We start from the raw sequence: 17,503 nt of genomic DNA on the forward strand, positions 1-17,503 counted from the left end.
TTCAGGGGTGGGGAGTGGACATGCCTGTGTTCAGGTTACAAAAGGAACCACACAGAACAAGGGGGAGGAAGACTGCGTTTTCCCTGCCTGTCTTGGTCAATAACCACCTCGTCCCCCAAGAAGGGCCTTCCCAGCTTTGTCACTCACCTCCCTCCCACACCCGTCCACATCACCACATAAAAAGAGGAGCTTGAATGGGGATTAAACCACGAGCAGTTTTAATGGTCTGGTTTTCTCCCTCCCATTTCCCCCACTGTTAGTATTATTACTACAAGAATAAAGGATTCCTGAGAGCCTGTCCCCTCCTCTCCCTGGGACCCCCTTGACAGGACTCAACCCCACCAACCCCCCCTCCCCCCCTGGGTTTCTGGGGAAAAAAAAAAGTGAAAGGCACTGCAGGGGTGGGGGCTGGAGTGCCAGTGAGTCTGAAGGGCATGCTGGGACTGCTATCCGTGCCAGAGGTGAGGAGCGTGTCCCTGACCACCGCAGTATCAGGCCTTCCCATCCTCCCACCCCCACCCCCCGTCCCACATCGGGGGGCTGCAGCAAGAAAATAATTAGTGTTGGGCTCAGAAGGAAGGAATGGAGGACCCACTCTACTAGGACCCAAGTGGGGACCACAAGTAACTACCATCTTCAAAAGCTGGTTGTCCTTGGGGGTTAGCGGAAGAGGAGCTGAACAAAACGTGAATTATAATGGAACTCCCCAGCCCAGGGACCAGGCAGCAGCAGTGACCCAGGGCTCCCAAGGCAGCGGGCGGGGGCTCAGTCCAGGCCTGGGCCCTAGTTGTCCCCACTGCCCCCTTGCCGAGCCCTGATGAACGCCATGCCGTGTGTGCGGAAATGGGTCTTGAGGTTGAGAGGGCTGTCGCAGCTCTTGCCACAGACCTTACAGGTCAGCGGGCCTCCTGAGGCAGGCAAGGGTGACTCTCCACCATCTGGGTCGGACCTGGAAGGAGGGGGAGCCTCTTCCTCCCCATCCCCCAGGCCTAGGGCACTGGCACTCCCCACACCCCGTTTCTTCTTGTGGCTGATGAAACGGTGACGGCTCAGGGAGCCAGGCGAGGCAAAGCACAAGCCACAGTCGAGGCACTGCTGGGCACCACCGTCCACCCTCAAGCCCACCATGAGGCTCTGTTCTGCTGAGCCGCCGCCCCGGTAGCGCAGGGGGCCATGGCCGCCCGACCCGGGTGCACCCCTGGGGGACTTGGCTGGAGGTGTCGTGCTGTCAGGCTCCTCACTGCAAGAGTCTGAGGACTGGCGGCGCTTCCGTCCCGGCCCCTGGAGAAGAGAGTAAAGGAACTGGGTATCCGGGGCCTCCCACGGCCCCAGCACCCCCACCCAGCGCCCCGAGGCCGCGTCCACGTCTGCGCGGCAGCTTGGGCCTCCGCCTACCTGGGCTCTGGCACCAGGGCCCCGAGCCAGGGCGCTCCCCCGGCCAGGGGACTGGGCCCCAAGCGGCAAGCCGTGCCGGACCTGGACGTGTTTCTCCAGGATCAGGCGGCTGCTGAAGGTGCGCTTTCCCTCTGTGCAATACCTAAAGGGGAGAGCGGGCGGGTGGGCGCCGGGGCACAGCCCAAAGACCAAGGCTCGCGGCTTGAGCAGAGGGAGGCCTCAACCGTCAGTCCACTCAGACCTAAGAGGCAGGCGGGAAGGTTGTTTTGGGGAACCAGGGTTGGGGGCACCCTGCTAGACAGAGAAGAGGACAGGGGCACAGGGGTGAAGGTTACCTGCAAGGGTAAACTCGCTTGATACCCTCGTGGTTGACCCTGACATGGCGCCTCAGGCTGGGGGCCGAGCAGAAGGAGCGCTCACACAGGCGGCAGGGAAACTTTTTCACTGACTAGGAGAGCAGGGGGTGGGGGGGTCTTAGAGCCAGGCTCCCATCTGGGACCCCATCCCCACTGCCACACAGGTCAATCCCAGGCCAGCCCCTCTGGCTCCCAGGGGGTGCCCCCCTCACCTTGCCATGCTCCTTCTTCATGTGACCCACATATTCGTCACGCTCAGGAAACCAGGAGTGACACAGGCCACAGGTCCAGCCGCCAGGGCCCCCGCCCCCGCCCTTCATGCCTTTGCTCCCCAGTTCTCGCCGGGGCCGTTTGGTTGGGCGAGGGGGCTCAGGGGAGCTGGGCGGCTCCTCCTCTTCTGAGGTTGAAGAAGATTCCTCAGTAGGGGCAGCGGTTCCTGCCCGAGACACAGCCAGCTCCTCGGGCTCTGTCTTGGGGGTCAGAAGGGCACCCCCAGCTCCTTTCCCAGCGGTCTCCTCCCCCGGGCGCCCAGACTGATGGGTGTTCTGTGAGAGGGAGACAAGGCGTGTGGCTGTTTGGGGGGAGGGCCTGGCTTTGCCCAAGTCCTGGCCTCTCCCCCGCTCCCATTTCCAGAGGGGTGTGTGATCTTAACCCCCGATTGATACAGCTGAGCACCCCGCCTCTGTCTCTTGACTCCTCTACCTTGAGATGTTCCAGCATGGTCCTTTTTTGGGCAAAAAGCAGAGGACAAGATGGGCACTTAAAGACACTGACACGCTGGGGCAGCAAGTGCTGGTCGAAGTGTGAGGAGAGGAGGGGTTTATGAGTGAAGACCGTGTCACACATGGCGCACTTGTAGATCATCCTGTGTGGAAGGAGAGGACAATGCCCACATCCTGCCCCATAAAGGCCCGATCCCACCCCACCTCCCACCCCACCCCACCCCTATGCTCCCGCCCCAGGTCTCACTTGGCCTGCTGCGTGTGGAAGCTGGGATGCTGGGTGTAAAGGTGGGCGTGGGCGCTCGGTGCAGACTTGAAGGCCATGGGGCAGATGGGGCACTTGTGGAAAACCTCGCAGTGTGACGTCTGGATGTGGGACTTGATGGAGTTCACACCCCCAAACACCACTGCACAGCTGGGGCACCTTGGGGAGAAAGTCGGAGGCACGGTGGTGAGTGGGGAGCATCCCTGCAGCCACCCCCAACCCGACACTCATTCTCGGGGACCGGGTGACCTGAGAAGTTAATCGGCAGTGGAACACGAGCAAGTGGAGGAAGGAAGGAGTCACAGGACCCAGTCCCAGAGGGGAGGCCTGCGGAGGTAGAGCTGGTGCTCCAGAGGTGGCCCTGCTCGCCTGCTCCGTGGGGAGCGATGGAAAGGCAGGGAGCTCAGGCTGCACTCGCCAACACAGCATGGCTGAGTGATTCAGCAGGAGAGACGGGCTCGCCTTCTAAAAGGCTGGTCCCAGGAGCCACGAGACCATCAAGTACAGGAGGAAAAGTGTCGACATATGGGGAGGAGGTGTGGGAGGCACCTGTATCCTACGCGGCGAGAGAAATGTAGGCAGGCCTCCCGGAGATGGGTCTGAAAATTGGCTTGCAGAAAGTTGCCCCCACACTCAGGACAGACGTGGGGAGGTCGGTTCTTATGCACGCGCTGGTGGGCGCTGAAGCTGCAGCGGTTGGGGAGCATCATGGGGCAGGTTGGGCACACCTGTCGAGGGGGTCAAAACAAGGTGAGTCTGACCCCATTCCTTCTAACCAAGCCCCCACGCCTTCCTAGACCCTGTCCCCATGGCACCTGGCTGTCCCCTTCCCAGGGAGGGGCTGTGAAAGGCAACTCACATTGCTGGTGGCCCCAGGGGCGGGGGGCCCGAGCTGCTGGAAGTGGGCAGCCATGCCGGCCTTGTCGCGGCACTGCTCCTTGCACTCCAGGCAGCGGAAGCACGTGTAAGTAGAGGTGGCAGGGGTGGCGGGTGGCTCCGTTGAGAGCGGCAGCACGGGGGCCTCTGCGGCAACTGCAGTAATGGCGGATGTGGTGACGGCCCCTTCACCCTTGCCCAAGGCAGGCAAGGCTGGAGGTCCAAGGGCAGGTGGGACAGCCAGCAGGGGCGTGATGTCCGGCTGGCCCACCATCTGGTCCAGGGCCACCGGCCTCATGACCAGGTGTGAGCACTGCATGACGAGCCCCTTGTCCTTGTGCTCGCGGGCATGCAGAAGCAGGCTGCACTTGTTGAAGAAGACCAGGCGGCGGGCGCAGTGATTGCAGGTGACCTCAATGCGCATGCTCCGGCGGTCATAGTGTCTCGCCAGGCTCTTCTCCAATGAGAAGGCATCCCCACACTCGAGGCAGCGGTAGCCCGTGGGTGGCAGGGCCAGCCCGGCCTCAGCCGGCGGACTCAGGTTTGGCCGGTAGGCAGGCAGCAGGTTCTTGCTGTTGAGGATCTTGTTGAAGGCCTCCACCAGGCTGGACTGGGTCCGTGAGATCACCGTGCCACCTGCTGCCCCCGGCCCAGTGGCCGGCTTAGAAGGCTGCACCATTACCACCGAGGCGCCATTCACCTTCTGCCCCCCTGTCCCCAGCCCTGTCCTCCCCTCAGCCTTGGGCAGGGCTTGGGGCACCAGACCCAGCACATTCTTAGGCATCGTCTTAGGGCTGGTGGCAGTGCCCCCAGGCAGAACCACCGCTTTGCGGGCCACGCTGGCCGCCATCAACATGGCAGTACTTGCATTCTGAATGGTGGCCACAGGCAGCACGGTACCCTTGAGCCTCGTGCCATCACCCAGTTGGACACTCACCACCTTTGGACCCTCGGGGGTTGGGGTTGCCGGGGACAACTTCAGGAGGTTAGCCTCCGCCAGGAAGCCCCCCTCAGCCAAGGGGGCAGGGGGATCAGGGTCTGAGGGGACCCGGGTTACAGTCCTTGTAATATTTCCGCAGGATGTTTTAATGGTCTTGATCCGCACCTTGAGAGGCCGAGAGGAGCTGGAGGCAGGGGAGTCATTGCTGTCCTCGTCCGCAGCCTCAGCTCCACTGGAGGGACTCTGGGGACTTCCCGGGGAAGACTTGTCTACCGGTCCCTCATCCTCCTCTTCCTTCAGAGGCTGACAGCTGGGCCCTTTAGGGGAGGCAAGAGGGCTCTGGTGCCCCGGAGACTTCTTGAAGAAGGACACGCCTGCCACCTGGGAAGGGGAGGCACTGGCAGGAACTCCTGTGGCCTCAGGGCTAGTGCCTGAGCCTGGCTGGGCGAGGCTCTGGGGATGAAGAGGGCTGCAGCTTTCCTGCTTCAAGGTCCCCAGCAGTGGGGGAGAAGAGGGGGGCAGCAGGGCTGGGCCATTCTCCCGGGTCAGCTCAAAGGGAGAGGGGAAAGCAGGTGGGGTCAGGGCCCCTTCCCGAGGTGGGGAGGGCGCAGAGGGAGGAAGGGGATCAGGGTGCTCCCCTGGCTCAGGCCCAAAATGAGCAAACAGATCCAGCGGAGCTTTGCCTTCCAGGGATTTTTCTTTCCAGGTACCCCCACTGGGAGGAGCTGGAGAGCGTGGGGTTCCTGGAAGGGATGGCTCAGGGCCCCCAAAACCATTCTGCATCAGACGAGGTCCCAGAGGGCCTTCCTTCGTCACTCCCCCTGCCCGGGCCCCTTCCCCTCCTGAACTCCCAGCCAGGGACTCTGACTGCTCAGGACACACAGTGTTCTTGACGATGACGCTGACTGCTGAGACGTCCGGCGGTGGCAGGCTATGGTCAGAGGCTTGGGTGGGCCCCCCAGGGCCGTCCCCGGCAGGAGCTGCTGTTGCTTCTCCAGATTCACCTCCTACACTGGGTTCAGGCTTTCCGGAGCCTCCTGGCCCCTCATTTTCTTCTGGCCCAGAGTGGATGGCTTCATTTGCATCAATGTCAGGGATGTCAAAGGCAGCAAGGAGGTCATCAAAATCAGGGGTCTTCATGTCCCCCATGGCAATCGGTCCCAGACCTGAGGAGAACAGGGAAAAAAGTGAGAAACTGAGATGTCTGAAAGCAGGAACTCTGGACCTCCTCCCTCAGGATCCCCACATACATTCCCTTTCAGAAGTCCGTGCACACTGACTTGGGCACACCTCCATCATAGTGCAAATCCTAGAGAGCTGGTGGAGGCACCTGTTTTTCCAAACCCTAAAACTGGAAAGGAAGGTAGCATGCACATTCCAGAGAAAGATCCATAGAAAATCCAGAGAAAGCAAAGGAAAAGAGACTTCTCAGAAACACAGCTGAGAGACAACAGTAGAGACGGAAGCTCTGTGAGCGTCCTGGTTGAAACCACCACAACCCCTCCTGTGCCCAGCACAGAATCAATCAACTAATCAATACTACTATTAAGGAGGCGAATGTACAAGATGTTCTAGGTTTAAAAGCTCATTCACAGCAGCATGGGATCCATTCATACTCTTCGTGCATCTTCTGGGGGTCCACAAAGATCTGAAAGGCCATATGCACAAAAGGGCAGCAACTTAAGCCAAGATGCAAGGACTGATTCCAGTTCCAGCCTTATCAACAGCCTGCTGTATAAGCAAGTTACTCAACTGCCTTACTCTTGCTGTCTGAAACAGCGGGCAAGTTATCATAGGGTTGTTCTGAGCATGATATGAATCCTAAACCTGAGAGTTAGAACCCACAGAATAACTGATTATTACAGCTAGGACAAGGACATGCCAGGCTGAGAAGGCGCTGGGAGAGAATAAGCACTGGAAATCTAGGGCTGGGGTCAGAGACGAGAGTCAGGGGTCAGGGAAGGTCAAGTCTGGGCCACTTGGGGTCATTACTGGCACTTGGGAGATCTAGCTGGGTTAACAGGGAGAAGTGGGTTCAGGGAAGTTGCCCAAGAGACCAAAATGGAAAGAGTAAGACACAGGAACAGAAAGAGACAAAGAGAAGAAGCAGCGGAAAACTATGACGGCAGCCTGGTCACAAGGGCCCCAGCCTAGGCCTCTGCTGCCACAAACACCTGCTGCTCCCTCACCTACCTTCCCAGGAGTGCCTGGCCTTCCCCTAGCCAGCCCCGCCCCCGCCTCCCCAGCTTGCTCTCTCGGGACTAAAACTCCAGGGTATGAGCTTATCCAGCACAGCTGCCACAATGGGGAAAAGTCAGGCTCCTCACTCCTCTCATTTTTCCTCTGAGCTCCTCACCTCAGGTTATCCCCAACTCACACCCCTCACCCTTTTCATTTTCCCTGGGCAGCAGTGGCCCAGGAAGGCTCACCCAACCCCCACCTGTCCCAGTACAAGGGGAAAAAAAAAGAATCCCAAGAGACTACAGCAGTACTAAACCAACAAGGTTGGCTGAGAGTCTGTGGGGGACCCAGGCTTGTTCCCTACCTCTCTCCCCACAGTGTTTCTGTATCTAGGAAGAAGCAACTGAAGAAGTCTCTTTCCTTCCACATTCCCTGCCCAGGATGCAAGCCGTTTCCCAGGCCAATTCTCTCACCTCCTTCCAGCCTTTAGACTGTAACTGGAGAGAGTCCCAGCAGGTGGCAGCTGGCATTGCTGGGACCAAGGTGGGGGTGGAGGAAGAGGGTACCAACTAGAGGAAGAAAGGGGAGTCCTCCCTTCATCCCCCTCTACTTAATTCTGCAGGCTCTGGGTTTAAACAAAGCCCTCCACCCTTGCGTCTGCCCTGCTGGATGGCTGCAGCCCTCCCCTGCCCCGGCGCCCTTCCCACCCTGAGAGGCCAGAGCCACCTTCCGCTTCGGCGCTCAGAAAAGTGGGCTGGTGGAGCACAGATCAATGGGGGCTATGAGAATACACCTACGAACTTGCCTCCTCCAAGCAACTCCCTCTTTGACGTCCAAGTGACTTAGAGGTCATCGGATAGTCAGGAACAGGCAGTAGATCAAGCAGCGGAGCTCAAGGCCGTAGAGGCTTCCCCCGCCCCACAGTCCAGGCCCTTCTGCGGCTGCTGCGCCCTGTCTCTTGGGCTCCAGCCCCCCTCCTTCCCTCCGTTCTTCCCCAAAAGCCAAAGGAAGGGGTTGAACAGGAAGAGGGTGAACTGGCTTGGGTCGGGAGGGGGCCCCGCGTCCCCTTCCCTGGCCCGGGGCCTGCTGCGCAGAGGAGGGCGAGGGGCCGGCGGCCGGGGGCGATTAGGCTGCCGCCAAGCAGGGCAACGGGCTGAATTAAGTCTCTGCCATCTGCCGAGGACCTGCGTGGGGAGCATGTCCAGGGTTGCGGGGAGGGGGCGGAGTGTACATGGGAGAAGTCAGAGGGGAAACTGAGGCGCGCCGCCCTTCTCTAGTTCTCACCCGCGTGCGAAGGGAAGGACGGGCCTCCGCCAGGCCAGGCCCTGAGGGAGCTGCCGCGCCGCACCTCCCGGCCCAGGAACGGGAGTAGGGGAGGCGTGGAAAGAGAGTTGGGAGGGGACAGTCTCTGCCTGACTCGCAGCTCTCCAGCCGGGGTCCGTCCCAACTCCGACCTCCTTCCCTCCCTCCCTGCGCAGCGCAGCCTCCCCCCGCGGACTCCCGAGGCTCTCTCGAGACCGGAGAGGAATCGGAAGGCGCGTCGCGGCCCGGGGCTCGAGCCTGAGTCCCGTCCGGGCCCGGACGCTGACCCGCGCCCAGGCGGGGTGCAGGCTCCGCTCCGGCCTGGCCCAGTTCCCCCGCCCCCACCCCCGGACACGGACACCATTTTAGGTCGCGACATCCCGCAGCTTCCAGTCCCCGGGCCGCGCTTCGGACGCCTCTTGGGCCAGGGGCGCCAGGAGTTGGGGACCCCGACCCTCCCTCCACGTTTACCCTGCTAGGGGCTGTGCTTTCAACAGGCTGGGAGTTTCGCCCACCAGCCCCAAGGAACGGGGGCGGCGTCGGGGCCAGAGTAGAAGCCATCCCGGGGGGCGGCGCGGAGGGGGGGGGGGGGTGGTGGTGGTAGTTGAGCAAGTGGGGGAGGGGCGGGGGTATTTACCCGCCCCCCCAGGGGGCGGGGCCAAAGGCGGGTATTTACCCCAGACACGCTTTCTTGTTCCGCTCCCAGTGCGGGCCGAGACCCGGCGGTCTCCCCACGGCTCCGGCCGCTACCGCCGCCGCCGCCGCCGCCCTCTCCACGACCGCCGCTACTTCCTGCTTCTCTCCGGTTCAGCCTCCCCCTCCCTCAGCTCCTTTCGCGTTCCCGGTCTGGGCTGCCCGCTTTCGCACTCGCCATTGGTTAATACCCCCGTCGTTCAGTACTTCGCCCCGCCCAGCTCCACACTGGATTGGCCTTAAGTGCTGCCACTCTGAACCAGCTCCGTACAGCCTTCCCGGCATCATTGGGCAAGAAGCTTGGTCCTTCTGAAGATGCTTCTCCTCATTGGTTGCGCCGGGGCCCACCTGCCCTCATCTGTGCGTCTCAAAAATGATTGCCCTCCGCGACTGTCGCTTAGAAAGAAACCAATCTGATTCCCTGCTTTCCTACTGGAGGCGGTGACTAACCCAGGTGCGTCTCCGCCCCTTCACTCCCTATTGGCCACGATCCAAGAAGCCTACAGATCACTTATGCAAATTTCAGAACCACTTTTTATTTGTTGGGCACTTTGAGGAGAACCTCGTTTGCCCTGAGTGGAACCCGGATGTGTGGGTTCATTTGCACTGTTTTCTCAAGCAACACCCCCATGTCAGTTTTTCCGTGCAGAAGTCACAAAGTGGGACGTCACCGAAAGCATCACGTCATCTGGTTGCCCATTTCCTCGCAGTTTTCCCACTATCTAAACCGTCATATAATCTACTTGGATGGGATCCTCGCAAGGGCTAGCTCTTGGGCGACGACGTCAACCACTGCTCCTCCCTCTGCAGGAGGGCTCGTAGCGGGGGCGGGATTTGTAGTGTGGAAGGAACGGGCACCTGAAACCTGGGACGGGCTTGCAGACCGGAAGTAAGGGAGAGGTGACGTTAGGGTGCTGGCGTGGCCAGGTCCATTTCAAAAGGGATCTTAAAGTGGCAATGTGGTAGGCCTCCTAAGCACGGAGAAAGGGGATGGAGAAACCCTCCCCACCTCCGTTACCCATTTAAAGAGCTCTCGTCTTCCCCGCCCCTAGCAGGGGTAGGGGGTGGAGTCGTGGCCGGTTTTCCCGCGCTTTGTGGCCCTGCCCCCTGAAGGCGGAGGAAGAGGAGGGATACTCCGAAAGTGTTACTCTCTAATCGGCCTGGCGGGTTACAGTCCTTGGGGGGGCGGGGCGGGGCGGGAGGTGGGGGGCGGTTCCCAAAGAGTCAGACACGACTTTGCGACTAAACAACAGCAAGTCAGCAAGCGCTCGCTGAACTCGTTTGCAAGTCCACCTCATATATACCACCTCATATATACCCCAGCCGGCCCGCAAGCCTACCTATTCCGCCTTGCACACAGCCGCTGGAAACCTTATTAAGATGTTTCTATTGTGCTTTCCAAGACTCCGGGACCCAGGACACTATGGCGCTCCCTGAGAGAGTGGGTAATAGCGATTGTATTGAAGTGTGAATCAGAACCTCCGGATGGGAGTATCGGGCCACCATTTGTCAAATGGTTCATCGGGCAAATTGCTCAACCTCCTCAACCAAATTTTCTCATGGATAAAATTGGAATTATAATGCCCACCTGACATGATTTCTGTGATGATTTTAACGGTTTAAAATGTCAAAGTGAAAAAAAAATAAATAAATAAATAAAATAAAATGTCACAGTGCTTTGTAAAGCCATGGCAAATGGGATTAGGAACCCCTTCTCCAGCTCTGAATTTCGCAAGGTTGTGTGCAGTTGTCCCAACTCACAGCTCCTCGTCCACCTCTGAACAAATTAGAATCGCATACTGGATGTTTGTGAATGTATGGGAATGCCCACGGGCATTCCATTCTCCTCTCCTCTGAGTCTTCTGTGCTGCTATGCTTAGTCGCTCAGTCCTGTCCGACCCTTGGCAAACCCCATGGACTGTAGCCTGCCAGCTCCTCTGTCCAAGGGATTCACCAGGCAAAAATACTGGAGTGGGTTGCCATGCCCTCCTCCAGCGGATCTTCCCAATCCAGGGACTGAACCCACGTCTCCTGCATTGCAGGCAGATTCTTTACCACTTGAGCCACCAGGAAAGCCCATGGAACCATAATTACGACTCATATACTGGTACTATTGTTGTTGTTCAGTCACTAAGCCAGGTCCCACTCCATGTGACCACATGGACTGCAGCACACCAGGCTTTTCTGTCCTTCACTATCTCCCAGAGTTTACTCAAACTCATGTGCATTGAGTTGATGATACCATCCAATCATCTCAGCCTCTGTCATCCCCTTCTCTTCCTGCTTTCAATCTTTCCCAGCATCAGGGACTTTTCCAGTGAGTGGGCTCTTGGCATCAGGTGGCCAAAGGATTGGAGCTTCAACTTCAGCACCAGTCCTTCCAATGAATATTCACAACTGATTTCCTTTAGGATTGACTGGTTGGATCTCCACGCAGTCCAAGGGAGTCTCAAGAGTCTTCTCCAACACCACAGCTCAAAAGCATCAATTCTTTGGCATTTAGCCTTCTTTATGGTCCAACTCTCACATCCATACATGACTACTGAAAAAACCATAGCTTTGACTAGACGGACCTTTGTCAGCAAAGTAATGTCTCAGCTTTTAATATGCTGACTAGGTTTGTCATAGCTTTTCTTCAAAGGAGCAAATGTCTTTTAATTTCATGGCTGCACTCACCATCTGTAGTGATTTTGGAGCCCAAGAAAATGAAGTCTCTCACTGTTTCCATTGTTTCCCCACCTATTTGCCATGAAGTGATGGCCCAGATGCCATGATCTTCATTTCTTGAATGTTGAGTTTTAAGCCAGCTTTTCACTCTCCTCTTTCACTTTCATCAAGAGGCTCTTTAGTTCTTCGCTTTCTGCCATAAGGGTGGTGTCATCTGTATATCTGAGGTTATTGATATTTCTATCAGCAGTCTTGATTTCAGCTTGTGCTTCCTCCAGCCCGGCATTTCTCATGATGTACTCTACATAGAAGTTAAATAAGGAGGGTGACAATATACAGCCTTGATGTACTCCTTTCCCAATTTGGAACCAGTCAGTTGTTCCATGTCCAGTTCTAACTGTTGCTTCTTGACCTGCATACAGATTTCTCAGGAAGCAGGTAAAGTGGTTTGGTATTCCCATCTCTTTAAGAACTTTCCACAGTTTGTTGTGATTCACACAGTCAAAGGCTTTGGCTTAGTCAATAAAGCAGAAGTAAGTGTTTTCTGGTGGATACATTGTGGTATTTCATTGTGGTTTTCATTTGTATTACACTGTTTAAAAATGTTAAACACCTTTTCATTACTCTTATTGACCATTTGTATCATCTCTTTTGTAAAGTGCTTTGTCCAGGATTTAATTGTTAGTCTGTTCATTTCTTTGTTTTTGGCCATGCCATGTGGCCTGTGGGATCTTAGTTCCCTGAACCCACCAGGGACGGAACCCACGCCCCTCTGCAGTAGAAGCATGGAGTCTTAACTACTGGACTGTCAGGGAGGTCTATTTTGTTTGTTTTTGTTTTATCTTGTTTTGCTTTTTGATTTGTAGTTTTTTATATATTCTGGACACAAGTCCTTGTCAAGAATGTTAATTTCAGATTGGAATTGCACTTCTTCCATCTTTTCAGCCTTCAGTCAGACTGGCAGAAACTCTTTCGGAAATAACATCATGATGGCTGCCCAAGAAGAACCCCAGGTTCAGTTCAAACTTGTATTGGTTGGTGATGGTGGTACTGGAGAGCTACATTCATGAACCGACATCTGACTGGTGAATTTGAGAAGTATGTAGGTACTGATTGGAGACTCTCAGTTGGTATTTGTTGCCATGCCTGCTCTTGCCCCACTAGAGGTGCAGTATGAACATGATCTAGAGGTTGCTCAGATGACTGCTCTCCCGGATGAAGATGATGACCTGTGAGAAAGTGAAGTTGGGGTCCAGCATCAGAAGTCCAGTTGTATAGGCAACTGTTCTGTGATGTCAGTGGTACAGCAAGTTTGCCACTTTATTCCATAGCTAAGCAGAACAAGTGCTTAATGTTTGAATGCTGAAGGAGCTGGATGGGCTTTGGAGTGAATGTGGCAGGTAAAAAATACACCTTCGTTTTTGGACCTGCATGTTTAGGTGCTGTGGGACAGTTATTTCCTCCTTGAGTTTCAAATATGAGACTGCCATAAGACTTCCTTGGTGGTGCAATGGATAAAAACCCACCTGCCGGTGCAGGGGACACAGTTTCAATCCCTGGTCTGGGAAGATCCCACATGCTTTGGGATTACTAAGCCCATACACTGAGCCCATGCTCTAGAGCCTGTGCTCCACAACGAAGAGTAGCCCTGCTCCCCACAACTAGAGGAAGCCGTCTCACAGCGACGAAGACCCAGTGTGGCCAGAAAACAATAAGTTTTTTTAAGTTTAAAAACAACTGCTATAGTCACATCATAATGTTGAGAGGTGGAATCTTGTTTGTTACTGTCGTTCTCATTCCTTTTTGTTTAGAATCAGAATAAAGTAGTTCAAACATCAAAAAAAAAGAGAGAGAGAGAATGTTAATTCCAGATATTTTCTTCCTGGCTATAGCTTGCCTTTCTATTTTCTTTCTTTCTTTTTGGCTGCGCTGGGTCCAAGTTGGTGTGCTCAGGCTTTCTCTAGCCTCGGCGATGAGGGGCTACCCCCTGGTCGCCATGCTGGGGCTCTCATTGCAGTGGCTTTTCTTGTTGCAGAGCACAGGCTCTAGATGGAGCATGGGCTCAGTAGTAGTGGGCACGGGCTTAGTTGTCCCAAGGCATTTGGGATCTTCCCAGGCCAAAGATTGAACCTGTATCCCCTACATTGGCAGGCAGGTTCTTAACCACTGGACCACCAGTGACGTCTGCCTTTCTACTTTCTTTTTTTTTTTTTCCTTTCTACTTTCTTAATGATTTTTTTTTTTTTTTGGTGAACATAAAGTTTTAATTTTTTGTGGTAAAATTCACATATTATAAAATTAACATTTTAAAGTGAACAATTGAGTGGCATATTCATATTGTTGTGTAACCACCACAGCTATCTAGTTCTAAAACATTTTCATCGCCCCAGAAGGAAACTCCATACCCATCAATCAGTTGCTCCCATGCCCCACCCTCTCAGCTCTTGGCAACCAGCAGCCTCTGTTCTGTTTCTATGGATTTAACTATCTAGATATTGCACACAAATGGAACCATGCAATATATGACCTTTCATGTTTGGCTTCTGTCACTTAGCAGAATGTTTTCCAAGTTCATCCAAGAAGTTTCTTTTTGGGGGGCTGCTCCACATGGTTTGTGGGCTCTTAGTTCCCCAGGCAGCGATTTTACCTGAGCCATGGCAATGAAAGCTCAGAGTCCTAAGCGTGGACCACCAGGGAATTCCCAGAATTTTTAAAATTTTAATAAAGTTCAATTTATCAACCTTTCTTTTAGGTTAGTGTTTTCCACCTCCTGTTTAAGGTCAAGAAAAAAATTTTTTCCTTAGCAGGCTTGTTTTACTTTTCACTTTTAAGTTCATGAGTGTTAGTCACTCAGTGGTATCTGACTCTTTTCGACTACCCCCCACCAGACTCCTCTGCCCATGAAATGCCCTGGAGTGAGTTGCCCTTCTGTTCTGTAGGGTAGCTCCCCAACCCAGGGATCGAACCCAAGTCTCCTGCATCACAGCAGACTGTTTACTGTCTCAGCCACAAACCTAGTGTAAATTAATGTTTATATGTGGTATGAGGTTAAGAATCAAAGTTCCATTTTTCCTCCATGTGGATATACACCATTTATTGAAAAGATCATCCTCTCCCCCACTGAATTGCAATGGAGTAGTCTTGTGTGTGTGTGTGTGTTTTTTTTTAATAAGTGGTACTAAAAAATAATAATAAATAAATGGTACTTTTTTTTTCAGGGTGAGGGGCTATGCTGGGGATCTTAGTTCCCCAACCAGGGGACAAACCCATGGCCCCTGTGGTGGAAGTGCAGAGTCCTAACTACTGCACCACCAGGAAACTCTTAGAATTGTATTCTTGAACTGGATAGTTCCAATAAATCTTCTGATAGCCTCTCAGCTTTCTGATCATGGAATATATAGCAGCCTCCCCAACTGACTGGTTCTGACATGTTCTGAGAATTATTCCTGGAAGCCCAGAGTAGAGCCCTCTCCTACTTTACTTCTAATAACTTGGTAAAAATCTAATTCAATAAATTCTTTTCTCCTCAAAATACCTAGGCTAGATTTTCTTTACTGTACGGAATAATGACCAATCCAGTCCTCACAGTTGTTTGATCCCAGTGCTATTGGTGGCTTATTATTGTTACCTGGAACTTAAATTTATCTTATTTCCCAGGCAGCTGTCTTGCTAAAGGGTAGGTGGGACTGTGGTAACAAAGAGGGAAAAGCTTTCCTGTGGTTTATTTTAAATTGTTGCAACCTAAGGGAAAACTGAGCCACTGAAACCTCCATATATGTGCATACAGAGCCCAACCAAAAGTCCCCTCTAGGGCTTCCCTGGCAGCTCAGTGGTAAAGAATTTGCCTGCCAATGCAGGAGACACTGGTCCGATCCCTGATCTGGGAAGATCCCATATGCCGCAGAGCCACAAAGCCTGTGCACCACAACCACTGAGCCTGTGCTCAAGAGCCCGTCCAAGAGAGGCCACCCCAATGAGAAGCCCTCGAGCCGCAACTACGGAGTAGCCCTCACTCTCCACAACTAGAGACAGCCTGCGCAGCACCAAAGACCCAACACAGCCAGGAATAAATAAATAAACAACGGATAAAAAAGTCCCCTCAGCCTCGTCCTCCCCAACCCAACAACACTCTCATTCAGGTAGACTTAATCTTCAGAAATTGGAAGCACTCACACCCCTTACCCTAACACTCCCTCTCCAATCCACACCTTCTCCCTGGGTGACCTTGTCCACAAACATTTATCACCTTGGCCTAATGACTCTGCATCTCTCACTCAGATCTTCCACCTGCATTCCAGAGTGCCACCAAAAATACCAGACACTTCCAAGGCCCCATAATGCGAACCAAATTCACTGCTTTCTACCAAACATTCTCTTGTTTCTGGATTTGCATCTCAGGGACAGTTACCACCACTAACCCCCACAGAGAAACCTGAGAATTGTCTTCTCCTCATCCTTCTTTCTTATCCCCTGTCATGACCAAAGCTTTTCAATTCCACCTCCTTAATAACGCTCAGAGTCCCCCCTCAAGCCCACCATCACAATCCTTGTTCCAGCCACCATTATATCTAGCCTGGGTGTTTTCGAGAGATTCCTCATCCTTGCCCCGCCCCAAATGAAACTAATCATACTCGAATGCCTAAAATTCTTCACTCTCTTCAATTGCCTGCATGATAAAGTCCAAACTTCTTGGAATGTGTGAGGGTGAAACAAAGACATTTTACGTCAACAGAAAGAACTTTTTACCGGATTTACTCCTGGAAGAATAAAAATTATCCCAGAAAGAAGATCTGTAAAGCAAGAATTAGTGTGGAAAAAAATTAGTAAACTCATGAATAAAGTTAAATCAACACTGCTTACATATGAAAATAATGATAATATCCAATTTATGTGGTTTTAAAACAAGATAGACATTTGGGTATAGAGGGCACATTGAATATGCTCTTTTTTTTTTTTTCCTTCCTGAAATCTACTGAAATGACAGTAAAGAGTTTTTTTTTTTTTAAAGACTGAAGCTCCCAAAGACAAGGAGACTGGAAAAGACAACACCATTGGATGCTTAAAAAGCCGATAAATATGTGTGACTGACTAGACAGATCAAAGAAAACTGAATTCTAAGTCAGTGGGTAAAGCTGAAAAAACAAACTGATAACACTGCAGATGAAGAACCCCCTGATTATCAGGAGTCAGCAACACCAGATACGTCTGAAGCGGTTGATAAATGCGGGATGAGAAACAGGAGAACTATTTGAAACTCTGTTTGAGGAGGGGTGTGTCCCAGGTCCACACAGCAATTTGACTGCCTCTCCTCAACCACAGTAGAAACCTGGAGGTTCATGCTCCAGAGAGGACCGAGAGAACATTTACATCCTATATTCTGAGAACCCCAGCCTTTCCCCCCAGCTCAGTACCCAGAACACTGGCAATCAGGACTATAGTCTCCAAGTAGGAGACTGGAATAGGTTTGCTTTGGAGAATCTGATCTAAAGATACTGACATTTGGGGTTCCCTCAAGAAAAGACCTGGCTAGATCATCCTACAGAGAACTTTACAGTTAACAGCTCCCCAGAAAGTCTCAAAAATATTGTCTCCCACACACACTGAGAAACTAAAACGTAGCTGTGACTGAGAGAGTCAGTCCACCCTGCTGGGATAAGAGACACAGAAAGCCAGCAAAGTTAACAAGAAACACTGTTTCCCCCAAGCTATGTAGCAGAGACATTCATAACAACCCCTTTCTGTGACTATTGCTTTCTTATGCACTGAGAAACCCTGTTCTCTAAAATCATAAACTATAAGAAACATTGCTGTTGGAAAGCATATCAGTAAGAATGAGTCATTCTCCTTTTGCCTGGAGGATCCAAGTCACCCTGAGACGGAGGAGCAGCACCGATTGTTACAGCCAGGTGCAGAGCTTTAGATAGGGGTTTCTGGACATATCATTCTACATCAGTGTTGACTTCAGACTCCAGACGGGTACTAACCTCTTTAGACAGGACCCTATTTCCTTTGAACCTCCAAGAACACTGCTTCATTTAAATGTCACCTAAAGGTTCACCCTTGCCCCCAATCCTTGAGCACACATATCTTGCCCTTTATTTCATGA

General features: G+C 53.2%; 1 protein-coding gene across 4 annotated transcripts; it reads right to left on the minus strand.

The window, feature by feature from the left end:
* Positions 1–195: 195 nt before the first annotated feature.
* ZNF687 (zinc finger protein 687) lies at positions 196–8,884 on the minus strand. 4 transcript variants are annotated; one of them, XM_061406904.1, is made up of 9 exons: positions 8,714–8,884; positions 3,598–5,720; positions 3,288–3,466; positions 2,721–2,897; positions 2,454–2,616; positions 1,964–2,296; positions 1,731–1,843; positions 1,396–1,537; positions 196–1,281 (listed from the first exon to the last, which is right to left on the minus strand). In XM_061406904.1, exons 2-9 carry the CDS (start codon positions 5,701–5,703, stop codon positions 784–786), a joined length of 3,711 nt encoding a protein of 1,236 aa, XP_061262888.1. In that variant the 5' UTR covers positions 5,704–5,720; positions 8,714–8,884; the 3' UTR covers positions 196–783. The 4 variants fall into 4 exon arrangements, with proteins under 4 accessions (XP_061262888.1, XP_061262896.1, XP_061262878.1 ...); XM_061406912.1 differs by lacking the exon at positions 8,714–8,884 and adding an exon at positions 8,509–8,653; XM_061406894.1 differs by lacking the exon at positions 8,714–8,884 and adding an exon at positions 8,020–8,502.
* Positions 8,885–17,503: the final 8,619 nt, after the last annotated feature.

This window comes from Bos javanicus, chromosome 3 (assembly GCF_032452875.1).
Source record: "Bos javanicus breed banteng chromosome 3, ARS-OSU_banteng_1.0, whole genome shotgun sequence".
Classification (NCBI taxonomy): domain Eukaryota; kingdom Metazoa; phylum Chordata; class Mammalia; order Artiodactyla; family Bovidae; genus Bos; species Bos javanicus.